This window comes from Dipodomys merriami, unplaced genomic scaffold, assembly GCF_024711535.1.
Source record: "Dipodomys merriami isolate MVZ:Mamm:240054 unplaced genomic scaffold, mDipMer1.0.p SCAF_15, whole genome shotgun sequence".
NCBI lineage: Eukaryota > Metazoa > Chordata > Mammalia > Rodentia > Heteromyidae > Dipodomys > Dipodomys merriami.
In genome coordinates this window covers 19371835-19399540 of record NW_027202826.1, presented here as the reverse complement: position 1 = coordinate 19399540, position 27706 = coordinate 19371835, and the positions used below count along the sequence as shown (strand labels likewise).

General features: G+C 36.7%; 1 protein-coding gene across 2 annotated transcripts in view; it reads left to right on the top strand.

Annotated features, from left to right (window-relative positions):
- The window catches only part of Ppp3ca (protein phosphatase 3 catalytic subunit alpha), a 257022-nt gene that overhangs the window by 101612 nt on the left and 127704 nt on the right, over nt 1-27706 (top strand). For both annotated transcript variants that reach the window (XM_070022342.1, XM_070022343.1), the window contains exon 2: nt 21543-21743. In XM_070022342.1, coding sequence (XP_069878443.1) covers nt 21543-21743 — 201 coding nt within the window. The remainder of the gene's footprint in view (nt 1-21542; nt 21744-27706) is intronic.

Sequence of the window (27706 nt, the reverse complement as noted above, 5' to 3'; positions counted from 1 at the left end):
CTTATGTATAGTCAAAAAGAAAATGTGAGAATATTCTTTATAGTTTGTTCTCTTTGCCACTTGTTTCTTTCTTTTTCAAATTTCACTTCTCATTCATCGTTACTCTCTTTTGCTTTGCTGTCCTTTTCCATACATCAAACTAAAGAAGCATCTTCTGCTTACTGAGCCTCCTGCACGTCAGGCAATTCATCCTCAAGCTGCAGAAAGGGAAGAGAAGTAATAGGACTCTAGCATTTATTTTCTTGTTCCACCTTCACAAAAAAAAATCTTTATTCATATGTTGATCCCTTTAGTATCATTCAGGGTCCCTGGACCTACCATCTTTATAAGATTTGATTTGTTCAGTAGTGCCAAGAGTTTGGTCCTTTTATTTCTACCTTTTTTTCTTAACAACTAACTGACTGTAATTACACTGATTTCTGTTTGTGAAACTGTTTCTCCTAAAATGGTAGTTCTGGGGAGCCTCTAAGATTTTTTTCCAATAGATGAAATGGCAATCTAGGAGAGGTGGACAGGTGCTACTGTCTGTGGCTTGTATTTTGGAAACGAAGGGGACCTCTCCCCATGCTACAGGAAGCTGTGGTATTGAGAATGATAGGAAATGCCAAGCTCTTTTAGCCAATGAGTGGCAGATCCTGCATGAGACTCTCTGCTGTCTTGACCACCAACCAGCATTCTACCACACTGTTACTCACACAGCTTATGAACAAAATTAGATTTGATAGTATGAAAATTAAATATGTTTCTGAAAGTTTGTTCAGAGTACCAATCTTAATAAAGGAGGTGGTTTAGTGTGGTAGAGTGTATAGAATTAAAACCAGATGTATCAGGGTGTGCATCCAAAGTCTGCCATTTGACATTAGAATGAGCTTGTGTGAAGTATTTAACCCCTCTTTTTAAACCTGTCAAATGGGAAAAATTAATGTTTATTTTATATGGTTGTAGTAGGGCCAAGTCTCATTTTTATATTTAGAATTCTTGATACCAGAATAGAGTACTCCAGGGTTAAATAGAATCAGTAGAAAGCCTCAATATACCTACTGGTGTATCTCATGGCTCTATTAAATTTTTGAAGAGTTGCTAAGCACTAGTACCATTTAATTGATTTGTCTTCCAAAAATGGTGTTTTTATATAATTGGTGGAACATTTTTACTTTACCTGATTATTGAAAGCATATCAAAATTTGGATATGACTTTAGTAAAGGAAAATTTTAGTAGCTTCTCTTTCAAAATGGTTTCTGATTTACCATAGATGTACATGATTATTTTATTTAATTTTAAAAGTTACTGTCATCCATGAGACTTTTTTAATAAGAATTGATTAATATTGAGTAGTTTTGAAAGACTCAGAATTCCTGGACGATAAGGCCTAAGTTTGGGGGTACATTGGTAAAATACAACTCATACCACCATGATGTAACTTAAATTTATTTAAGGACCAGAGTACTATTTTCCCCATATGGATTAATATCTAAAAATAGTACAAGTAAGTCATGTGTAACACTGTGCAGTTTATAGATAGTGAAATATCTTTTCCTTGTGTTCAGATGTACATTAGCCAAATTTTTCCTCCCCCAAAATGTCATAATTCTCAGGTTCTTCTATTACATTCATTCTTGCCACATAACTCAAAGAGTTAAGGACTTCTTTTTCTTTCAGTTAAGTCAAATATTTGTTTAGTGAAATCTGTTCTAAATTGGTAACATTTACTGAATATATTTTATTTACTTCCACATTTTTTCCTGCTTTTATCTGGCTTTGATGTTATAACTATAATCTTAAAGGGATTGTATTGTGTTTTAAAATCTCTGCTAGGGCTGGGAAGGTGGCTCAGTGGTAGAGCGCTTGCCTTGCATGCCTGAGGCCCTAGGTTCAATTCCTCAGCACCATATAAGCAAAAGAAAAAAGCCAGAAGTGGAGCTGTGGCTCAAGTGGTAGAGCACTAGCTTTGAGCAGAAGAGCTGAGGGACAGAGCCCAGGCCCAGATTTCAGGCCCCACAACCTAACCTCCCCCCCCCCCAAAAAAAAAATCTCTGCTAGATGGAAGTGGTTTTTTTTTAAGTTAGTGAGTAAAAAGAAGAGAAATAAATAGAAACAGCTTTTACTTGATTCCTTTTCGAGTATTAGCAATGGAGAATTTGAAAGAAATGAGTAAAATGTGTTTTAAAGTAGTAATAACTTTAAAGCAGTAAATAATCTTTGTTAGTAACACATACTAGGCATGTGTATTTTGTACCAAAAGTAAGGTCTATATCCTCTTACATTGTGCTTTTATTTCTCCTGGTTGCTGAAGAGGTTTTGTTTTTATTTTAATTTAATAGGGACTTGTATCTACTTTATGTGAAGACATACATTTCTTAAGCACATTGTTCTTAAGTCTAATAATACATGTGTACATTATTATTTACATTGCTAATCGAAAAGAATATATTTAGTTAAATGAATTTCTGACTGCACATTGGATTCATGGAGGATAGCCAAAGGAAAAGATATTTGAGTATTCTTAGCAAAGAAACAAGCACATAGACACAGACCATAAGAATGCAAATGCATGATTCTTGTTATTAAAGTGAATGTATTATATTCTTTTAACATTTTGTTCTTGCAGTCAGTCAAGGATGTATGCTATTTTAAATGAAAATAAAATATACGATTAGGAAGAAAACTGATAAGACTATGTGCTTAGTGTGTAACAGTTTTTATTTCTGTATATTTGGACTTAGAATTAGACTTTCATAAAATTTGTCTCACTGCATTCAAATCACTGTTTTTATAGTGATCATGAGGTAACACACAGGTAGCTAGCTAGTCATCTTAATAAACTTATATGAGTGACTCTCCAGACCGTATCCACTTGAGAAAGGCATGTGTATGAGATTCTCTCCCAGTGGTGGCTGTAATGATTCCTGATACTCTTCCTGGGAAATCACAGTACAGGGAACTTCCATACTTGTCTACTTTTCCTCTCTTTTTTTCTTAGCCAAGTCTCAAAATTAGGAAATAGTAAATATTTATTGAGCATTTAGTACATGTCAAGTATTAGTCTAAGATTTTGTTATTTGTGTTATTATTAAAATCTTGTAAGAACATTTTGTATTTATTATCTCCATTTTACAGATGAGGAAACTCATACGTTAGAATGAATATCCAGATCTGTTAGGCTGCCAAAAGAGGATCCTGAATCCATGGGGTGTCAGTCTTAGAGCCTTGGGCCAAGAACATCTGCATTACCCAAACTTCTTTAATATAAGCCTGTAAGCTAAGAAGGAACAATTATCTTACTTAAAACAAAAATTCCATTTTAAGGAATCTGAGCAAACAGGTGATTGATCATCTTTGTCATCTCTGTCTGATGTGTAGAAAGGATGGCCGGTTTCCCAGAGCACAGATGGCAGGGAATGAACAGCTAGTCTTGAAAGGGGAAGGAGTACCGGGAGAGATGACAATGGCTTATGCTATCCCTGTCAGTGCCAAAAAGCAAAGGTTTTCTATCCTTTCAGTTTCTTAGGTTTCTTTCTTCAGTAATTAGAGGGTAGCGATGGTCTTCGACCGCAAGAATGATAATAAAGAGGAATAGCAATAGTCTTTGACAATAAGAATTTTATAGGCCTTTGCACATTAAGCTTTCGCAGTGGGCCCAGGATTACAGGTCAGGTCTCTGGGAGTACGTCTTGGCTCTGCACACTAGCTATGTTATCATTCAAGGGTAATGTAAACTAATTTTTCTTCCTCTCTTGAGCTATATAATGATGAACATTGTGTAACTTATCACATAGGGCTGTTAAGAACATTGTGTAACTTATCACATAGGGTTATTAAGAAGACTGAATGAAGTCATAGGAAAACATTTAAAAATATAAAGCCTGTGTGCAGATTGTGCTAATGGTTAATTGTTTTAAAGCTGAAAATCATATACAGTAGTTCTTTGTTTCAAACGATGATATATTTCTTCAGTCCAGTAGTGGACCAATCAAGTTAAAACAGGTGAGAGCAGTTTCGAGCTGAACTTCAATAGTAAGAATTTATTTTACCATTATTGACCTGATGATACCCAATATAATTTAGTATGTTCAATTTTGGTTTTATTGTCAGTCATGGGGCTTGAACTCAGGACCTAGGCACTGTCCTTGAGCTTTTTCACTCAAGGCTAGCACTCTACTACTTTGAGCACAGTTCCATTTCCGGTTTTCTGGTGGTTAATTGGAGATAAGTGTCTCACAAACATTTTCCTACTTAGGCTGGTTTTGAACTGCAATGCTCAGATCTCAGCCTCCTGAGTAGCTAGGATTACAGGCTTGAGCCACTGGTGTCCGGTGGTATATTCAAAGTTTATCTGGCTTAAACCATTATTACATGACTGGAGTCAAACTCTCATTTAAGCATTGCATGCATTGTACACTAATGATGTTAACTTTTTGGGGGGTAATACTGGGGTTTGAACTCAGCACTTTGGTCTTGCTAGGCAGATGCTCTGTAGCTAAGTCATACTTCCAGCCCAATTTTATTTCAGGGGTGCTAGGGATCAAACCTACAATCCTTCAGTTTCACAAATGCTAAGCAAGTATACTGACACTGAACCAAATCACCAGCCTTTAAAGATAAAATTTTAAAAAAAGAGAGATTCACTTTTATTGCATCTTGTGAGGGCATATATCATTAAATAGAAATGAGGAGGAAGCAGATTTTCTACTTTTTTGTGGTAGACAAATACAGTATGTCCTTAGTTTATGCAAGCTAATTTTTCTTTAATTTTGATTAGTATTTCTGGCCAGTTTTACCTCCCATACTTGAATTTTCATGTTTGTATGAACTGTCTGACTCACTTTAATCAGAAAAAAAATGGTTATTTGCTTAAAGAGGGCTTTCTCAAAATATATTGTAAAGATGTTTCAGAAAGGCTGAGTTTTCTAGAGTTGAAAAATTAGGCCTTATTGGTCATGCTCTTACATATTCAGATATCTAAGAAAAATGACAATAAGTAAACTAATTTATGACAGGGAAACTCGTGTTTAACACAAATGTCCTGGAGTAACCGTTTCCCTCAGAAAATGTGTTTTTGTGAAAAATCTATTAGACCAATATTGTTGGGAAATACTTCTGTATACCTAAAGTTTGATGTTCTTGGAAGATCCAGTGATCTTTGGGCTTCTTTGCAAATTGCTCCTCTGTGTCTTCCACCTAAGATCACATTCTAGTCATAGTATAATTTTGGTGTTTTCTACTGAGGCAAATAATATTTTTGGTTAGACATCTATCTCGAGGCCATTTGTAACTCCAGTTGCTAAGAGGAGCTCTTCCTTTTTAAGCTGGTTAGATGGTAGAAGCATTTATGTAATACTTGGGGTTCTTGGAAACATAAATATGCCAAATGTAATAGGAGTTGTTAGGTATATGACAAAGTCCTGAGACTCGAAGAACTCTCATGGGCATTCATTGAAGCAAAATGAAAACAAGTAAGAAAGCATATGTACATAACAATGTCGAGTTCATACTTTCTAGGGATTATCGCCTTAAGCAGTTATGTAAGTATGTTTTTGAGTGAAATATTACCATATAAGTTTATCCTTTTTTAACTAGGAAATAGAGCTGTTAAAGCAAAAACTCTGAAAATAGACAGTTAAGTCATTGTGAACTAATAACGACTACAATGCACTACATGTAGAGTTCATAGTCTGTTTCACATTAATAGGAATTGTCAACAGGAGATTGGATGAAAAGGTTTGTAAGGAGCAAAGCTAGAAGAAACATACTTTAAATAAACTTACAGGCTAGTCTGAGATGTGGCAATTAGCACTTCAAACTAGAAATGTTTAAATTTGGGGTACAATTCATGCTCTAAGCATTTGCATTCCTCTGGACCAACCCATCAGAAACCAAATTGAAAAGCTTATGCCATTTGCAAACTGATGACTGAACTAGTTGTTGCTCATAATCTTTTGGTCTTTGTATGACTGGGAACAATTAAATCAGAAAATAAAAGAGCCAAGTAAAACATTCAAGGGGCAAACTTTATGCAAGATAAATACTATTGCATTGGGAGAATTAACGTGGTGAGATGTGAATCATACATCAGGAAGTGATGAGACAAATGTTATTTTTTTTTTAACTTTTCTATGTTCTTCACAGTGGGAAAGAAACTGGACCAGAAGGGAAGAACATTGTTCAGGAAATCTGGAGACTTGGGTGTGTCCTGAGCTCTGTACCACAGAGCAGTTCAATCACTTGCTTAACATAGCCTAGTTCACCTAAGCAATTTTAGTTTTCATTTTAGCCCCTTCACCTTACTACCTCAGAGAGACTTGAAGAAATGAACAATATTTCATGATATGTTGAAGAATATGGTATAGCCAGACTGCAGAGTATGAGAATTAAGAGTTGGTAACTGGGGAAGTGGAAAAATAGGCTGGGCGTTATTAGAATAATTCAGAATAATTCAGACAAGAATGTAGTTGAGGAACTGGACTCAATGCTTACCATGGAAATGATGAGGTAATGTTGGTGGAGCGTACCTTTAGTATAAGCTACTTTAGAACATGGACTCGAGGATCACTTAAATTGTGTCTTTCCTCCCTAGAAATGTATGTAATACATGAAATGGCAACACAATTTCAGTATCTCATAAACCTGTTCAAAAGCTTTATCTAGCTTATTATTTCTCTTTTTCCTTTCTTTAGTAATTTGTATGTTTTCACAAAAGTATATGTATTTTTTCTGTTTTGTGTTCTGTGCATTTTCTTATAGTAATCAAAATTTGAAGGTATCTCACTTTTTAAAGACACCTGTTCCTTGATAAAGAACTTTCACAAAAAACCGTTATGAGAGTCTTAATTATTCAGTGTTCTAGGTCAAGTCCATGTGTACATATAAATAAATAATTGGAGTGTTTTTTTTCCTGTTTTCTTTCTTGCTCTATACAAAACTGATAGTAGACCTTGTGGCCAATGTGTAGGTAGTTTGTACAGTGATCCAGATTATTCTATGTTTAAATAGTCTTTTTTTTCTGGGGGTGTGATGTGGGATGTCTGTCCTGGAGCTTAAACTCAGGGCCTGGTCATTGTACCTGAGCTTTTTGTCTCAAGGCTAGCTCTCTACCACTTGGAGCCACAACTCCACTTCTGTTTTTCTGGTGGTTAATTGAAGAAATGAGTCTCATGGACTTTCCTGCCCAGGCTGGGTTTGAACCATGACCCTCAAATCCCAGCCTCTTGAGGTACAGGTGTGAGCCACCTGTACCAGGTTTAAACAGTCATTGTTTGAGCAGCTTTCAGATGAGAATATTATTTCTGTTAAGAAAATGGTATTAGGTTTATTTTCAAATTGCACCGTAATGGTTTCTTACAAAGAAACAGATCCAAGATTCTGTGTTGTCTTCTAAGCAATTCTTTTTCTGTCCCTTGGGCATGGAAGCCTTTAGGGTAATTACAGCCTAGTGTGGTGGGACTTCAAAAGAACTTGGGTGAGGGATTATTGTTTTGTTTGTCTCTTGGTGTGAGAACAATAATTGGGTCCCCTTTGGCTCTATGTGGGGAGTTAGTGTAGTCAATACCTATGAGGAATTGCTCTAGTAAAACTCACATGCTATTTAGGATTTTTTTTTCTTTTTAATGCAATGTAATTCCACAACTTAGTAAAGTTAAAATTTTATTCCTTAAGTCACAATGAAATCCCTTTTAAAAATTCTTACTTCTTTAACTTTGAATGCTTCCTATACTTTGGAGTGTTAGAGTCTCCATTTTGAAAGTATCCATCATTGATTTATAATAACACATTCTAAAAATTTATGTTGTTATTGATTTGTTTGGAAGAAGCAAGTCAGCAATAAAAGTAGGTTTCTGTATTTTCTCGAGATTTAGCTTAGATTTGAAATTTGCTTTTAGTTTGTATAATGGATAGAACAATTATTTTCTTCCTTCAATGCTTAGTGAATCAGGGTTTTTGTGTATTGTATTAAAACATACCATATACATAACTGTAACTCCTCTGTACAGTATCTTTACAATTAAAAAATATATATTAAAAATTTAAAAACATATACATAAATGTTCCCAAATTGAACAGTATTTCGACTCCTCTATAAATGGCAGAATTCACACATAGGACAGCTTTTTTCCTGATATGAGTTATATTCCAAAATGAAATGACAGTGTATGTGAACCTTCATTTATGAACACTAATCAGGGAAATGAGATTTTTTTGAAGGTGAAATTACTACAGAATTAGGACAGACCTCTTCTAGGTATCAAGTTATTTGCAATTCTAATAAATGAGTATATACAGTTTTATTACTAGCCAGTACTATATTGATTAGCAATCTGGAATAAGAGATAATTATGAAGTACTGCTTGTTTTTTTATCATAAACCTTGTGGCTCTGGCCTGATGTCCCTTAGGGCTATTGCGCTCAGTTATGCTAGGCCATCATTTCTTTGTATATGGTGTGATGGGAATGGCTCCATTCGTTCTTGTGAAGATGGTAGACTCTGTGCTAAGTGTAGTGTTATATAGTGGTGGATGAGAATGTTGGGAAGTAGAGCATTATGTATCAAGGGACTTAAAAAGCCAAATAGAACTTAGTTGTATTTGTTACAGTGTATGATTTTGTTTGTGTGTTACTACTTTTCACTGAATATTCTCTGTGTCTTACCTTTTATGTTAACCTGTCAGTAATTCTGATTTAATCATTATGATCTCTTGAGTGGGAAATGCAAGGCAGAGAAAGATTTTAAATGATGTGGTCATTAAAAATATATACTATTCTTCTAGTTTTCCACTTGTGAATTCTCCACAGGTAATAAAAGTGAAAGGATGATTTCATGAATTTTAATAAAAACATTAACTATGCTGCTTAAGTGATCGCCAACAGGCCTAGAATGCCTTTAACCTGGACTGGGAGTAACTAATGGAAGTGAAATTTCTTGAGGTTTTGAGGATTCATAACCCAAAGTCATCATCTACCAGGAGAATGATGTTCTGTTATTTTGTGTGTGGATAGAGTGAGTTACATATTCTGGTTTTTAGCTACTTTTGACAGTTGCGTTTCACCGTGAACTTAATCTGTGTCTGCTAGTAACAGTTGGGTTCAGTCTGACTGATCATGGAGAGCTTGTCCTGTAGATACGGAAAAGTAGGGACAGGGGGCCTTTCTCCTGCCAGCCTACTTGTGACATGGAGAGGAAAGTATCATTTTATCTGGGCGCAGTGGCTCACACTGATGATCTCAACTACCTGGTGGAAAGAGAGTAGGATGGTGATTTGTGGGCAAAAGGCTAAGGCGTTGTGTCTCAAAGCTAGAGTGGTGGATTATTCATATAATTCCCAGTTATGAAGTAGGCAAAATTTGTGAGACTCATCTGAACCAACTAAAGTAAAAAAAAAAAGGGGGGAAATGTTTTTTTGTTAATTTTAACTGCTTTCTGAAATTTCATAAGGTATTTCTTAGGTATAGCTTAAAAGCACTCAAAGGTATTTCTAGTGGTGTCGCGTTATTTTTATTTTTACTGGGTTAATGTTATGCCCTAAATAACATTAGATTTAACCCAGGTTCCTACCATGAGAGTAAAGTCATTGAGAGCCTGAAGTTTTGCAGTGGCCTCTTCAGTTTTGTTTCTGTTGGTCACATAAGCTTATTTCATACTGGCTGTGAATCCACAGCATCTAGGACACTCTGTGGTACTCATTGTGTCTTCTTGTAGGGACACTTTAAGCAATATTTACTAAATGAAACTTATACTTTATGAATTACTTTGGCTGTGGATTCTCATTTTTGCAGTAGCCCACTTTTAGATCTGAACAAGGCTGTGTATTTTTTCCTCATTATTATTGGTTTTCTATTTCTTGTTAGGATGTATCTGTTACCACAAAATTTTACCCAAATTGTGAGTAGTGATAAAAAAAAAAAATAGAGGATAAACATTCAGTCTTCTAGTCACTCAAAAGCACATTGGTTGAGTGTCTGTCGACTGTCATTCAGGGCACTGGGCTAGACTTTGAATAGAATTTGATTTTATTTTTCCTATGTAATTACTCCAGTGTTTTCTGGGTAGTGATGATTAACTCCTGGGTTAACATCAGTTTTCTGATTACCTGTAAATGTGCAGTAGGCATATTAATTCTATCTAATTGAAAGCTTTTTTATATACCACATAGGTCCTGCATAGGTATAGAAAGAATCTCTTAAAAGTGGCCCTGGTTTGAGGGAAGGAATGCAGTCAGTGGCAGCATTACTATGAAATCGCCCCCTTGCCATTTGCAGGATTATGTAATGCATGTTTGATTTGAAATCATAATTCACAAATTCATGGAACACACAAAAAATGGAGTTTGAGAGGATCTAATAGTAGGTGATGACTGTTAAGGCATCCCAATGTTTGGATATGTAGATGGGTAAAAAGTATAGTTTGGGTTGTGGACAATTTGTTGCTGAGAATTGGGACCTCCTGCATGCTTCTGTGCTATTCCTAGGAGTTGGCCGGTGAGAGCGAGTATGAGACAAACAGGGCGAACATAACTTTAGCGTGGAGGTGTCCACAGGGCTTTGTGTTTCCCTGCAACTTGCTGCAAAGCCTCCTGGGATAAGGGAACTCAGAGCAGAGCAAAAGGGAATTACACACAGACCTGGGGATTTAGCCCCCACCCCTGGCTCTCTGGAGGATGATACTGAGGTAAAGTATTTTGGTCTTTGCCTCACTGCATTGAACCCAGGCACAATGAAGCCTGTCAGTCTTACTGTTTTCAAAATGATAACTTTTTACATTTGTACAAGCGCTAACAATCTTTAGTTGAGTTGACCTTATCTGCTTTCATTTGAGAAATAAATATACTATTTTGTCAGGACTTTTTCAAAGAAGAGAAAGTATGTTCATTAAAAAATTATTCTCATGCGTACAGGTGTTTTAATCCCAGAGAATGATTGAGTTAGTAGCCCCCAAATATGTGGACATCTAGAGTTGAATGATAAATGGCAAAGAGTTGTGTGTGGGTATTGATGGATTTTTTTTTTCGTATCAATTTGGAAGAAAGCAATGTTATAGCTTGTTAGTCCATTTTTATTCTTCCGTAACACAGAGGTTACTGTTCAGATTTATTAAATAATTTTTCATCAGATAATTCTCTAATATAGAAAAATTCTTTGCTGCAGTTTTATGTGTTGGGCTGTTGAGTGAGGATTTCTGGATAGTAGAGTGTGCATTGGGTTAAGTAAAATTGCAGCATTCCTGGATAGTCTTCATTTCCAAGAGGTAATTAGCATGTTTAAAGGGACTTGCTCATTTGGGAAATAAGTCGACATGTCTTCAAGTATCTTGTCTTATTTGTTTCTTGATTTTAATCTTCTTCTGTGGCATATTTCTCTAGAGAAAAAAAGAGGAGATGAGTAAGACTAAAGTAAAATAATAAAAAAGCTCCTTTACCTATATTATTTATTTCCATGAGTTGAGAGTGGAGAGATTAGTATGAATACCAGCTGATGATAATGCTGTAATCCCATCACTTAGTACTAAGGTACAATATACTTTGAGTGCTTCCTAATATAAACGAATGTAGATATTTTAAATAAAAATATACAGTAGGTTCCTCGAAAATTATTCTTCAATTATACATTTTAATTTTTCAGCATTTATTTTGACTTAAAAATTTTAAAATATTTACTATTAAAAAGCTGGCAGGGTAGCTCAAGTGATAGAGCAGCAACCTGGCAAGCATAAAGCCTTGAGTTCAAACACTAAAACTACCAGAAGAAACCTCCACAAATCCTACTTAATATTTAATTGAAGCTCTGAATTTAACCTAATCAAAAGATTTCAAAATCTCTAAATATAATGTGCTTTTGTCATGCCCATAAAGTAATCTATAAGTGGTATATTCACTAAGTTATTCACTGAAACTTATAACAACAAAATATTCAACTTTCATTTAGCATTTTCAGTAATACGTCTAAAGAATTCTGAAACTCTTAAAACTTCTATCAAATAATCATTCATCTTGAGTCATTATTACATAATCCATTATATAAGCCATTTGCAATGGTAATGAAATGAACTCCCCCAAATCTCAAAGTAGCTGTGTGGTAGAACTTCTCAGGACTATATGAAAAGGGCTGTGGGCTGTCACCTGTTCCTGGGTCCATCATTCCATAGATATGAGAGTCTATGTTGGCAAGAGAACAAGGAACAATGATGCATATGAGAAATGAGAAAAGACAATGTACAAAGACAGATTTTTATATAAAAATTATTCTGAAGTTACAATATAAAATGTGATTTTACTCATTTTCTCTAATAAATTATTAATCCCTTGTAGTTGGAATACTAATTCTTTTAATTAGTGCCTGACTTTTATTAAAGAAGTGTTTATAGTACACTTCAGAGTTAGGTTCAAAATGTGCTATGTATAACAAATATTCTTTAAGCCAGAGGGAAAACAAAAGTTGCTTATTTCAGTGAATGCTTGGAGTAATCTGTGCCCTATATTAACACATTCAGGCTGTTACATAAAACACCATTGTATTACATTTGCATGTGACCATTCTAGAAAACCAGAGGAGGCATTCATTCTGCTAGTGATCAAGACACACACTGTGTCTGTGAATTGAATATATTTAAGGCTTTGGACCTTGCTGGTAGGGAACATTGCGAGGAGCTCGGGAAGGAGGTCCCTGCTAAGAAGAGGTCATCATTGCAATAGAGAAACAGCTCCAGTAAAATGATGAATTAGAGTTTAGTTATAGAAGACTGAAGAATTTTTTAAAGTGTTTCTTTTTACAAGATTAATTTGTAACCACACTTGAGATGGGCTTGCCTATTTTTATGTGTCAGGAATTAATATTCCTGGTTTTTTTTTGGTCAGTCCTGAACTCTGGGCCTGGGCACTGTCCCTCAGATTTTCAGCTCAAGGCTAGCAGTCTACCACTTGAGCCACAGTGCTACTTCCAGCTATTTCTGTTTATGTAGTGCTGAGGAATCGAACTCAGGGCTTCATGCATGTGAGGCAAGCACTCTACCACTGAGCCAACTTCCCAGCCCCAGGCATTAATAGTCTTAATCAAAGAAGACACATAAAAAAGTAATGAGTGTCTGTAGGAAGATCCTCAGTAGAACCCCAATAAATATGTCTTTACAGTTCTTAGACTCCAGCCATGGTTCATGGTTAGCTCTCTGTCCCAGATAGGTTTTTCTATATCTTTGCATACAGATATTCTTTGTGTGAATAAACTTATATCCTCACACTGCCTGAATTAAAATACTTTATATAATTTAAGCCAAAGTGTTCATTATTAAAATACAAATAAAGGGGCTGGGGGTTTAGCCCAGTGGAAGGGCGCCCGCCTGGCGCACACAAGGCCCTGGATTCAGTCCTCAACCCTGGAAAAAAAAAACACACACACACACAAATAAAATTTAGTACAATTTTCTTACTATTTCCTTAAACATATCTCTCCCCTTTGTTCAGAAATATATTTTTATGTTTTAACAAGTTTAGTGGCACATACCTGCAATCCTAACATGAAGGAGACTGAGTTCCAGGCCAGTCTCAGACAGGAGTATGATACCACCTCCCCTTCTCAAAAAACAGACAAGTTTTGATGATCAGTGATTGAGTCACTTTTCTATCTTTTAACTGACAATAATATATTTTAGAATGATCACACTAATCAGAGTTGGTTTCTTCCTAGCCACACTAGATGAAATCCATTACTTGATACAGAACCTTATTTCCTGCAGTTATCTAAAAATTACATAATTATTATACACTTTGAACAATAGACAGAGGTACCTGGTTCCCATAGTTTCCAGGAACCCAGATATAAGTTTAGGATAGATAAGAATGCTTTTGATTACCTATTGCTTAGATTTTGTTTCATTGTCTTTAATTTGTTCTTGATTCTCAGAGTCTAGCACTTTGCTAACTATCTACAGTGAAAATGATTAATTAATTAATCATACCTCATGGGAACCTTTTGAGAGTCTGGGCTTCCTGTTTCTGTCCCTTACTTTCTTCTAGCCTTTCTCACTGTCAAACATGGAATGAAATGCATATGTATTTAATAGGTGCTTCGTGATTGATTGATTAATTTATATGGTTTGATAAGAATAGATGTTAGTGACATTCAGAAGTGTCCACAGGGGAAGAGATAAAGTGCCAACCTTAGGAGGTCAGGCCAGAATGTGTTTTAAGTTGTGTCTGACATATGATATCCTTAAGCTGCTTTCTTAACATGTGCCGACCTAAGTATCTTTGACAGCCCTTGTGCAGAATAGCCACATGAAATATGGGACAAGAGCTCTTCCTGGGCACGTTCTGATTGCAGAGGGATGCAGTATAAACATGTATAGACTTGCAAAGACATTGTATCTGCTGGGGTTGATGACTGTTGTGGAGTCTGCATTCAGGAGATTTCAGGAACGGTGCTTTGAATCCTATTTATGTGTGGTATAGGGTTGACCAGTGGATCTCAGTTGGGACTTAACATTAGCATTGCCTGGAATTCTTTCAAAATTTGCCAGTGCCTTGGTCCATGTCTCAACAAGTTAAATCAGAATCTCTAGAGTTAAAACATGAGTATTAATTTTTTAAGTAAGAAAAAGTAATTTTAATGACCTTATATTAATTTCAAGGAGCCACCATCTCTTTTAAAAATCAATTTATTATTCAACTGGCTTTGAGATACTGGGAGGTTTTGTAGGAGTCAGATGAAAGTTCGAAGAAAAGAAAAGCTAGAAAATACATTCTCAATTTTCCCTGTTCCCATTTGTTGAGAAAGCTTTGAGCATCACTGTCCAGTAAAAGGAAAATGTGCAAAAGGAATACATGCAAGCAAACATTAAATGTTTACAGCAAATTCCAATAGAATGAGAATATATCATTTTAAATGTCCAAACAATCATGTATTTTTGTAAGAGAACTTGGCTGAGCTTTATTGAGTAAGTGAGCAAGCAAGCAAGCAGACAGACATGTGGAATGGCAGGGATACACTCTATTAGAGTGCGGGTCCTCTTGAGAAAGGACAGCTAGAGATATCAGTAATCATATTTTAAAAATAAAAAACTGTAGGTAGAATTGATTTGTAATGTGAAAATTTGTTTAGATCAGCATGTTCTCTACCTTATTTCCACTTACGGTAAATAGAAAATATTAGTGAGACCTTCACGTATTTTCTCGCCATCTCTACCCATCAAGTCTTGAATAGTCTGGGCAGTTTTTGGTGTCCGAACATCTTGGTTTGGATGTTTCAAGTACCAGCAGCCCTAGTTAGCTGTCAGTATCATATGGGACAGTGCAAATCCAAAGGGTAAAAACTGAGAGAATGGAGATCTGACCGCCTTGATGTTAGCTTTGCTTTTGCCACCTACTGCTCCTTTTGGTGTGGGATAGTTAATTCTTCCCCTATTATACTCCAGTCTCATTTAAATGTTTTGAATTGATGCCTTTGCTCAGTGAACCAAGGTGTGTGTGTGTGTGTGTGTGTGTGTGTGTGTGTGTGTGTGTGTGTGTGTGTGTGTGTGTACGTGCATGCATAGTGTGCACTCACAGCTAAGGTGGTTTAGTTCAGTGATAGAGCCTATAGCTTGTGAAAGCTTAAGGATATTGAGAGCACTGCTCAGTGGACAGCAGAGGGAGAAGCTGGGTGAGCCAGCTGGATGAAGCCTCTTTCTTCTCTGGAAATGCTTGGTTTCAGGTGAATTATTATTTGAGGGGGAAAAAATAACAAAATAAAAAACAAAGGTTTTCTTTATTAAAAAATCACTAGGCTGCCTATTCTTTTAATCGCATGTCAGCACAGGCAGAGGTCAGGCCGTAGGAATCTATGCCTCCAAATAGTGAAGGGGATCCCATAACAATGTCTCTCAGATGTTTCCGACGGAATAGTGGCACTGCTTTCAGTAGTGGCTGAAGTGACTCCAATGTGAGAAGCAAATTCCAGGTATCTGAATCTACCCCAATGTGGCCACACATTGCTCATGAACACTCAGCCACATAGAAATTTGTTTAAAACTTATGTATTGGTGGGAGCAGAGTGGGGGGTGGGATGGGAGGTAAGACTGGAAGCTCATGCTTGTAATCCCAAGTGCTCAGGAGGATGAGACCTACAGGATCACAGTTCAAAGCCAGCCCTGGTAGAAAAGTCTCCAAGACTCTAATTAATCAGCAAAATGCTGAATTGGAGGTGTGATTTAAGTGGTAGAGTGCCACCTGTGAGCAAGAAAACCAAGAGAGAGTACAAGGCTCTGAGTTCAAGCCCTGGAAACACACACACACACACACACACACACACACACACACACACACACACACACACACACACACACACACACACACACACACACACACACACACACAAAACAAGTACAACAAAACTCATTTAGCTTGAAATTTAGGTGAAACCCTGATCTTGCTGTTTAGGTATGGTCCCCAGAGTAATTACTCTACCTATGGATTTTTCTGACATTGAACTTTTTTTTTTTGCTGGAAATAGCTTCTGTAGTTCTTGTACACACACTAGTATTGGATCCATGTGATTGTGGTTTGTAAACTAGTCACTTTTCTCCATGTCAGAGAGTAGAACTCTGGTGGAACCAGAAAATAGAAGAGAAATAATATCACCTGCTTATCCATTGGAAACGAACCTGATAAATTTCACTGTCAGTGACAGTGTCTGGTTCTCATTCATGGCCCATTTGCCTTTAAATCCATCTGGAATGCATCATGTTGGATGTCAATCAAGGATACATACACGCACATATACGTATGTATATGTATGTATATGTATATATCCCAGATTTTAGCTAAGTTTTTCTTTTCTTTCTCTATGCTCTGGTCATTCCTCTCTCTCTCTCTTTTTTTTAAACTAAAACAAAATTGTAGTGTACAAAGGTGTTTCTGTGTCACAAAGCAGTTTATGAGTACAATGCATCTTGACTGAATGTCTCCCCTTCAGCATTCTCATTCATCCCTCCCCTACCCACGCCTTCCCTCTTCTTAATTTTGCAGAATTATTTGTGGAGGGTTGGTGGGGTGGGTCGCAGGGCTTGAACTAAGTTTGGGCGCTATCCCTCAGCTCTGCAGCTCTAGGTTAGCGCTCTACCACTTGAGCCACAGCCCCACTTCTAGTTATCTGGTGGTTAATTGGAGATAAGAGTCTCACAGACTCTTCCTGCCCAGGCTGGCTTTGAACCTCAGTCCTCAGATCTCAGCCTCCTGAGTAGCTAGGATTACAGGTATGAGCCACTGGTGCCCAGCCTACATTGAATTCTTCACTGCATTCCCCCCCCCCCCGTCCCTCTTCATTTATCTACTCCTCTCCCCTTGAGTCGCTCCACAAAGTTCTGTTTTATTAATTTGAGGGGAAAAAAAAAAACGTGACCTTCAGTGGGGATTGTGCAATAGAGAAAGCTGCATATTTCCTTTTACTTTTTAGAATGCTTCTTAGAAGTCTTATAACACTATATGATTCCATACTTACGAGCAATTATAAGAAAATTGTCTTGGAATGAGCCAGCACAGAGCAAAACAGCTCTTTGTGAATTTTTAGCAGCATACCCAGACTTAACTTCTTCAGTCCCAATCTGTGTCAATAAAAATAACCTGTAATATTCAAAAGCAAAGAAAGGGGAAAGTCTAATTTCATTTTATTAAATATAGTCACTTTCACAATGAGTTAATTAGAAAAACGTTTTCCAAGAACATTGGGTTCTTTGGTCCAAATAGTTGTTGCTAAGTATTTGGCACAGGTCTACATGTAGGACTCCAGGTGAACAGAGCAAGCAAGTAAATGTGACCTTTGTAAGGCTGGGAATTTCTTTGTGAAGCCAAAAGCTACTCAAATACATAGATATAGCCCACTCTTGGTTGGTTTTTTTTTTTTTTTTTTTTTGTCCCAGAAATCTTTTTTCTGGCTGTGGACATCTCTACATTCAGTTCTTGGCATGATTTTTGCTCATCTTGGTTCCCTGCAGACTTTGCCATCTGTCTAACTGGGTAAAGGTCCAATCTCTATAATCCAGTTGGAAAGACAGGTTTTGTTTGTTTGTTTGTTTGTTTTTCTTTTAGTAGAAAACCTCCCCAGTTTATTTAAAGCCATCGCCAATGCCTGAGAGCAAATGGCTTTTCCTTAGCCATTTACCTTCAAATCAGCAATTACTGGGAGGTTAAAAGATCTTCAGTAAAGGGGGGAGCATCTGTTATTGTGATGATCTTGATTGTGGAGAGAGTTGAAGGACTTGGAAAAAGTCTTAATTTGTGAAGGTGAGGCTCTTCCTAGGATGTCACCTGAAATACCTTGGTACTTTCATCTGTTCAGTTTAATAAGACCAGCAGTGTTTGTAGGTGATAGAAACCCATAGCTTTTATCCACCTGACAATAAATCAGCCTCCTTCCTTCTATGTTCCTATAACTCTTGCTCACTTTCACAGAGCCACTAAACTTTGGCAGTTGTCTAACACAAATATTGAGAAATCATTAAAAAGAAAAAAAATAGCTCTTGCCCTTGGCCAAGTATCCTTTTGAAGTGTCTCCTTCTCTGTGTCCCATCCCATATCTTGACTTATGACTTATGGCCTGAAGAATTTTGAGAATTGGCTAAGTAAGGTATTTGTTTATCTCAAAAACATACAGAAACCCAAGTGAAAGAGAAAAATATGGCCATCAGAATGTCTCCATAGTTGTTGTTGTTTTAAACAAGAATGCTATGTTAGTCAGGTAACATACCGGGGAGGGCAAAGAAACAAATAGAGGAAATGGCTCCCAAGTTTAATGGTTTCAATTCATCATTCCTTTCCTCCTTGTTTAAAATTTGCATTATACTATGCTTTTAGTGTTTATACTATACATTTAGTGTTTTATTTTATAGAGTAGGCCTAAATGTGTTTTCTTTTCTTTGAATATAAAAGGCTGATTTCTTATGAGAAAGCTGGTTAGATTTCAGTTCTAAACAGTGATTTACTAATGGCTTTTCTTTTTCTTGGAAACAGTGTAGTTGGGTGGTTAGCACAGGTATTCTGGCATCAGACTGTCTAAGTTAAACTGAGGGAGACTACCCATAAATCAGCAGGTGATTACCTTGGGTGAAGTGCTTAATATTTTTGAGCTTCGGGTTTCTCTCTCAAACTAAGGTTATGGGGACTAAATGAGTTTATACCTAAACACATGTACAGGGGCCCTACTTGTCTTACCATTTTATCACCGTGTCTGATTTTATTACCTAAACAGTGCTTGGCATAAAATAAGTGCTGCATAACTGTTAGCTACTACTATTACTATTTACTTTAGTTTTTATAACAATCATCAGATAGATATAATCCTCACTTTCCAGGTGAGGTAACAGAAGCCAGAGGAGATTATTTAAGTTGCCCAAGGTCTTAACAGCTGGTGAGTGTGCAGAGCTAGAGTTGACTTCTATGTTCCTGATGCCACAAAAGCTCCCCACCCCCGCCCCTGAGTCTGTTGTTGCCACTTCATTGTGTCAATGTGGTTGAATTATGAGAAAAACAATACTTGCATCCATCCACACGTTTTTATCGATCTATTTTAAAAGTACAATTTCACTTGGAAACCTTATCACGGCTATTAGATTGCACAGAATTTCTTAGCATAGGTTTGCTGTAAGTTAGGCTTCTTTGATAGAGCTTTTTTGACTGTGTAAGGACTGGGTTTATTCCTTAAGTAGTATTCTTCCTGAAAGCAGAAGTATCGTACGAAGAGGCTGAATACTGTAGCTGGCCTTACAGAAGGCTCAGGAAAGTTACATGGAACTATGATGATGCACATGGCCATTTAATACTAATAGATCTGAGTTTTCTAGTGAGTGAATCCTTGCATACAATAGAGAAATAATGAGTTTTTAAATGGCTTATGGGCCATTTACAAGAAAATCATAGTACTATCTCTGACTCTGGATCTTTGCATGATCTGCCACCTTAAGAGGAGTTCAGTGAATGTGTTTAGGCTGCAGTAGAGACTCACAAATGGGAAGATTATAATTTTCCGACAAATTGTCTCCCTGTGAAAGTTTGGGGTGAGAGAAAGAGAGAATGATTGGTCCTGAGTCTGAGCAGTAAGCGTTACTTGTTTTGTATCATTTCCCTAATTACTTCTATCTCCTCTTTGACATTATACCACCTCCTTACTCGCTAGATGTCCCTGAGGTGGAAGTGTGCACATGAAAATCTTCATTTCCTATTGTTTTCCATGTATTTTCACCTTTTGCTCCCAAATATCTGCTTTCTTCTTATATGGTAATGGCATCAGTCAACTCAGAGACAGGACTGGAATTGGAACAGAAAATCTAGTTGAGCTTCCCTTCTCCTATCATTGTGTTTTAATCAGAAAAACTGGCTTCCAAGTACAGAACCATCTTTGCCTCTTTCTGTTAATAGACTTGCTTGTTGCCTAACGCAAAATAAAATAAAATCTCTTAAACTATCCTACTAATAAAAGATGACATTGAAATTGTATCTGTAGGAAATATTTACAGAGACGATACGTTTGTGTTTTAATTGATATTTAATTTTTATGTATTCAGGAAAGAAAATAAGTGATTCAATATTATTAATGACATTGCCACTGACATTTGAAAAATCCAGAGGCAGTACTTTTCAAAGTAGTAACAACATGTAAGAGTTTTTTGTTTTTTTGTTTTTTGTTGTTTTTTTTACAATCAGGTAAACCTTTTTCAGTCGTATTGCCTGGATTTCCCCTATTATTCAGATTATTTCTGTGAGTCTTTGTCATCAGTTCCTTTCAGAAGCAACTGAAGTCCAAAACTATCAATAAGATAAAATGAACGCAGTCCAGATATTTCAGATGCAAGAGATAGTATAGAATGAATTAAAATACTGTATTTTCTTTCCACAAACATGCTTCAATGTGAGAACATCTGATAGTTAGAGAGAAAACATTCTAATTTGAAGACATAAGCACATAGATGCATAATTAATGGGACAATGAATAGTCTTCTACAGATGAATACACTTTGGGAGTTTTATTCTCTAAGGCTACTTTTCCTTTCTGAACATTACTATTGTAAATGCTCATTATTTTGAAAAAAATTGAATATTTGAAACAATTCCATTATTGCAATCTAAACTCTACAGAAAATGCCACAAAAAACTTTTTTTTTAAATCTGTTATGGGGGTTGTGGGGTTTGAACTCTGGACCTGGGCCCTGTCCCTGAGTTCTTCAGCTCAAGGCGAGCCTAGGCACATTCACTGAACTCCTTTTAAGGTGGAAGATAATACAAAGATCCCAAGTCAGAGATAGTATTAAGAATTTCTTGTAAATGGCCCATAAGCCATTTAAAAACTCATTATTTCTCTATTGTATGCAAGGATTCACTCACTAGAAAACTCAGATCTATTAATATTAAATGGCCATGTGCATCGTCATAGTTTCATGTAACTTTTTTTTTTTTGGTCAGGTTTTAATGTGAGAACTTTAAAAAATACACCGTTAGATGGTTGGTGATATGGATGGATTTCTCATGGTTATGATGATATCATCTGTTGTTAAGTTTTCGTTAATGTAATAACCGGATCCTTTCTCTTTCAGCTGTTCCGTTTCCTCCAAGTCACCGGCTTACAGCAAAGGAAGTGTTTGATAATGATGGAAAGCCTCGTGTGGATATCTTAAAAGCACATCTCATGAAGGAGGGAAGGCTGGAAGAAAGCGTTGCATTGAGAATAATCACAGAGGGTGCTTCAATTCTTCGACAGGAAAAAAACTTGCTGGATATCGATGCACCAGTCACAGGTAAGTCCTTACCACAGTACCACAGTGTGTGGGCACTACCCCCTTGTGCCTACGTATCTTTTTTTATAACACCAACTGTAAGATTTTCTATCAGTAAGTCTTGTCAGATACCTTAGGATCGTGCCAGTTTCCTGTTGAATCTGTACACTAAAGGATGAAGTATATTGGTACTAAATCTCTTAGATCAAACTTTAAAACCTTTTTTCTGGGGGGCTGGGAAGGTGGCTCAGTGGTAAAGTGCTTGCCTTGTATGCATGAGGTCCTGGGTTCAATTCCTCAGCACCACATAAGCAAAAAAGCTGGAAGTGGCGCTGTGGCTCAAGTGGTAGAGTGCTCGCCTTGAGTTGAAGAGCTGAAGGACAGCGCCCAAGCCCAGAGTTCAGCCAAAAAACAAAACAAAACAAAAAAAACAAAACACACACACACAACCTTTTTGTTGGGTACAAAGTCAAGAATACATAGTTAGATTTTTAACATTATCACCTGTCTTAGTAAATAAATGTTTAGAAAAAATATTTAGATCAAATGAACTTTCTGAAGGTAAAATGCTGAGTTTGGGTGTTTATTTTAAAGTTAAATTAGACTATTTTTATTGTGTCTTTACAATGTAGGAGAAAAACTTGCAAAACGTATTTTTTATTTTTCATGCAAGAAGCATCTACCTTGTTACCATGCTTTAAATAGTAGTGGCCATAAGTTCTGATGTTACTTAGAGATACTGTCTGTGGAACCACGAAGAACAAAGCACACAGATTACTCATTGGGCAGAGTTAGGCAATGTGTCATACATGTTTCACAGCAGTGGAGGAAGTAAGCAAGATAAAAGTTTTGCTTCTTCAAGTGTGAGGTTCAGGCTGGCATTTCTTAGATACTATGACCTTAACTTTTTTTTTTTTTTTAGTATCTAAATAGTAGTTAATTCTCATCACCTTCCTGGCAACAATTGAATCGGATTTTCTGGGGCAAGGCCAGCATGCTGTCCTTCATCAAGTCCAGATACATATTTTGTCTAAGTAAGCTAGTCTGAAGTCATAAAAATGAAATCTGATTAGAAACCAGAGCATCTCATGCCTAGAGAATTTTGATCTACTTTTGTCAGCTTTGCTGAACTTGTTTTCATTTCGAGAGAACTTAAAATGTTTACTGTCCCCTTAAATATTCTCAAACCTTGAGACAAAGAATATTGTCCATTTTGAAGGAAAGGGGACATTTAATAAAAGTATGTTATATACTTGAGAGTGGTTCTTTTTTCTCAGTCTTTATGTACTTATAAACTTCTGTTCTTCAAATATATGTTTGATTGTTACTGCTGGGGGAAAGATAAGTTGTTGTGGATATCACACTAGACCTTGGTGACTAAAAGGTCCGTAGGGACCTAGGCATTTCTATTCCAACAACATTCTTTGCCTTATTTGGTTGACAATAAAGTACTGTTTTTCTTGTCTTTAATTTAGAAGAAGAATAACCAGGGGCAGAGTCAGGATCAGAAGGAATAAATTCTAGTTGTATTAGCCTTATTGAAAAATCAGTGACTAAATCAGGCAGTAAAGGTTCCCTGTGCTTATCACCATGAACCTTCTTTATTTCCCATTTTATAAAATGGAGGCCAGACATTACCACCAGTTCATAGGAACCAAACTGGAAGGACAAAGTAATGCTTTATAAAAAAAAACATTCTTAGAAATGAAAATATTATTTTTTAGTATCTAAATACTAAATCCACAGTTGTGAAATCACATTCAGATGAACCTTCATTTCTACCTCCAAATAATGGCAAATGTCATTAAGCTCATTTGTTCTTGATATGAATAAATGACATGATATTGTATTGGGTTGATGTTCTTTTCTCCATTTCACTTGATAATGTGCACTTTCCATTGAAGAGTTTGCATTAAATTCACTAATCAGCCCAGTAGGTCTTAAATTACAGCTAAAAAGAAACATAGAAAATAGGAATTTAGGACAAAGTATTTTCTGGAATAAGGTAGTATCTCTTCTGTTGGCTTAGACTCTGACTTTCCTGGAGGAAAGCTCAAAGAGAACAGTATGAAAGAGCCTTGGATTCTGTAGTTCTACACTAACCCTCTTCACCCCACCCCAGTCTTGTTTGAAAGGTGTGGGTTCATTTAGGCCCTCTTTTCCCCTTTATAATTCTGTACATTTTAATTTGGGGAAGACAACTAAATCACTGCCCACTCCCAGTCTGGATCCTTGCATCCATCCCTCTGAAGAGGACAATAACACAGAGTAGATTTGCGAATGTGGGTCCAGGAAGGAAGCCAAGCGATCCTATGGGCCCCCAATCAAAACAAGGGAATCATAATGTAAGAGCAACTTTCCTCAAAGTTAATTTGCCTAATTAGAATTGTAATGCTCACGGGAGAGGTTTAACTAAAAGAGTTTATTTATGAGTTAACCATATTTGGGGGAAGAATAATATCTTCTCTCTCTCTGACTTTCTTCATGGAGTTGTGTATGTCTTTATCTGCTTGCAGATGTATAAATGGAAGATTGAAAATTGTCACCAAGCACCAGTGGCACATACTTGTAGTGCTAACTTATATAGGAGGCTGAGGTCCTAGGAAGATCAGGATTTGAAGCCAGCTCGAACAGAAAAATTCATGAGACCCTCATCTCAAAAGGAAAAACTGGGTGTGGTAGCATATCTTGTTATCCCAGCTGTGCTGTGGAACTTAAAAATAGGTGGATTCTGGTCCAGGCACATGTCAGGGTAGGAAATGAGATCCTGTCTCAGAAATAACCAGTATAAAAAGGACTGATGTCATAGATCAGCAGAATAGCACCTGCCTAGCAAGCACGAGGCCCTGAATTCAAACTTCAGTACTCCCAAAATGGGAAATAAAACTGTGGTCAAATATGAGTATGGCCACTCACTTTGATAGTGCAACTGAAGGAAACTTTCTAGGACACTTTCTTTGGGCAGGTGATATGAGTTATGTAGGTGTGAATAAGACCTAGTCCATTCCTTGCCTTTCAAGGGCTCCAAATTAAATAGGAAAAACTGAAACATATATTTACCTAAAGATAAGTGTATCCACCCATTGATTGAATGAAAGGCTCTGATGTGATTATTCAAGCTAATTAGGAAACATCCAAAAGACTATAGCTAACTTAAATCCAGGAAAAAAATTCTGTCTTTTAAGTAGCTAAGGTTTCCCTGTTAATGTTCATTGATTGTATTTCATCTTTCAGCTTAACAAATGTTCAAATAGCTATACTCTTACCAATCCTGAATATGGATTGAGAACTCCAGAAACATAAGACTGTGGATGACTGAACACCTGAGATATATATCATCCTTGACACGGTCACTAAGTGTTTAGTGAGGGAGCCGAGTACGTTAATTAATTAATTGTATTTTGTTAATAACTGTAATGCAGGTATCAAAAACTAGTATAGGCATTCAGAAAAAGGGATGTAGGAGCCAAAAAATGTATTGAGAAGTTATGTGATATCTGAATGGGTTATGTATTAAAACTAAGCTTCTACAATGTTAAAAAGAAATAAAGCCACAACATATCAATGGCACAGACATCTTTTGTAGAGTAAGTGTGTCTCTCTATAAGAGAGAGATTTGAGGTGCGGAGGAAGAGAGGAGAATGGTGGAGAGGTTGAGAGGCCAGCATCATATACCCCGGTACTACAGTGGGAAGTCGGGGTCTTTGAGCCAGGGTATGTCATAATGAAGTTAGTGGCACAATAGTACCCAGCAAGAGACTAGGGTAGGCTGTGGAAGAATTCCTGGGAGAAGACTTATTTGATTTGTCAGGGTAAGGGTGCAGGACCTTTAAAAACAAATGACTGTTATTGTTGATGTAAAAGTTTTAAAATCAAATATTTTTGCAGTTTGACATTAAAAAAAAAAATCAGTTCCCATTATAGTCTCCGTGAGGACAGCCAGTTTGCTACATTTCTTCATGCTCAGATTTTCCTGTTTTCCCTTTGACATAGCAGAGAACTTTCCACTCATTTATAAAGCAGAGGCAGACCTGGAAGTTAGCTTTCTGAGTAGATGGCTTGGACCTCATTTTCTGCTCTCTGGACTGAGAGGATAGGCCAGCATCAGCTGGGTGAACTGCTAATCTCTCTGCTTTGTCTGTTTCCTGCAGTGGAGGATTTGTCCCTGTGGCAGCAAAAGGATTCCCTCAGTGGCTGGGGCTGCCATTTAGCGTGTCAGGCAGTTGCCAGGAGAACCCTCTGGCTTTGTTCCTGGCTGTGAGAGTGGACCAGTGGCCAAGTTTAAGGTCACGGCATTCCTTCCCTTACAGCAGCTGACGTCAATTAGGAGAATTCCCCTCGCCTGGACTCTGGGGAGAGTTAAGTGGGGATTGGAATCCGATCGGGACCTAAAAGATCAGTGTTTATACTTTTCATACTATCATTTGTCATTATGAAGCACCATGGCCTTGGTTCATATGGGGATAAAATATTACTTCTGGGTCATTTTTGCCTACTTGCATTTCAGAGACTAAATCTTTAAGGCCTGCTCTGCACTCAGAGGCCTATTTTGGTACCCAGCCTACTGCTGGCAAGTCAGTGTATTTCTGTCCCAGCCTGTGACAGCAGCACATCATTTTCTTGTCTTTATTCTCCTTAATTTAGGCCTTTGCGTGTGAGCCAAAGTCCTTTTCACTGACTTGTTGATCTGTTAACCTCTCCGGTCTTGTGTAGTTGTTCCTAGGAAACCCATTTACAAAGAAAAGGGAGAGAAACAGAGCGAAAATCAGTGTTTCCAAACTTGAACACAAATTGGAAACACCTGTACGACTTTGTAACCCACAAATCACCAATTCAGACCTCCAGATTTCAGATTCATTGGCTCTTAAGTAGGACTTGAGAAGGACTTGAGAATTTGATGCTCATAAAGATGCTATTGTTCAGCTACCACAGTGTGGGAACCACTGTTTTTAAGTGCTTGGAATTGAGGTCAGGCCTTAGTCTATATAACTCATATTTACACTGTTTTGAATATGTTGTATGCCTTCTGTACTACAGAATGCTTTCAGTTCATTCAAAAATTTATACCTACTTGTTACTGAAGAAATATATGAACAATACTGATATTTCAAGAAACAGATGGAATACATTATATTGACTGCTGATTATAATTATAAGTAATAATATATTGCTATAACATGAGAGTATGGAGAGAGAGAAAGAGGAAGAAAGAAAGGCATAGAGTTTATATATGTGGTGTTTCTCAGTAAAAACATATGAGGAGAACCCTATAGGAGTTTACTCTGGCAAATATGTACTGGGAGAGTTTGTAAAGGACAGAAGGAAAGGCCCTTGTGAATCCAGGGATAATGGACAGTTCCTATGGCTGAGCCATGGAAATTCCATGTTTGCATGTACAAATCAGCTGTAGTCTATTATCATCACTAAAATTTAACACTATTCACAGTAAACATTTGATGGCCATTATAATTCCATCATAAACAGATACTTTAGGACACAGTATACTATGACCTTTTCAATTTCCCAAGAGCGGTTACTTTTTACAAGTGGAAAAAAAGTTAAAGAAAGAACTGTTAATAAGGCAGCTGTGGAATTGGTTTCATCAGAAGATAAACATTCTCAGAATTGTTCTTAAAATTTGAAAATGGTCCCTTGAAGTAAGAATACCTATTGTTTTGAAGAAGAGTAACATGTATTAAAATCAGAGGCTGCATGTGTGGCTCAAGTAGTACAACATCTGGCCAGCAAGTAGTAAGTCTTGAGTTCAAACCCTAATATTTCCAAAATTAAAAAAATAGAATTAAAATATATTAAAATCAGTACTCGTATCTTTTCAGAGAAACAGTATTTCAAATCTTGTTGAACTGACTGAGGTAGAAAAAGTATCATAGATACTTCTTTTGTGTCCAGATTGTATTTCTAGTTCTGGTCTAATCTCATGTTCCATCTTTCCATTGATTATTTTTCTCCTTCTGAAGCTTGGA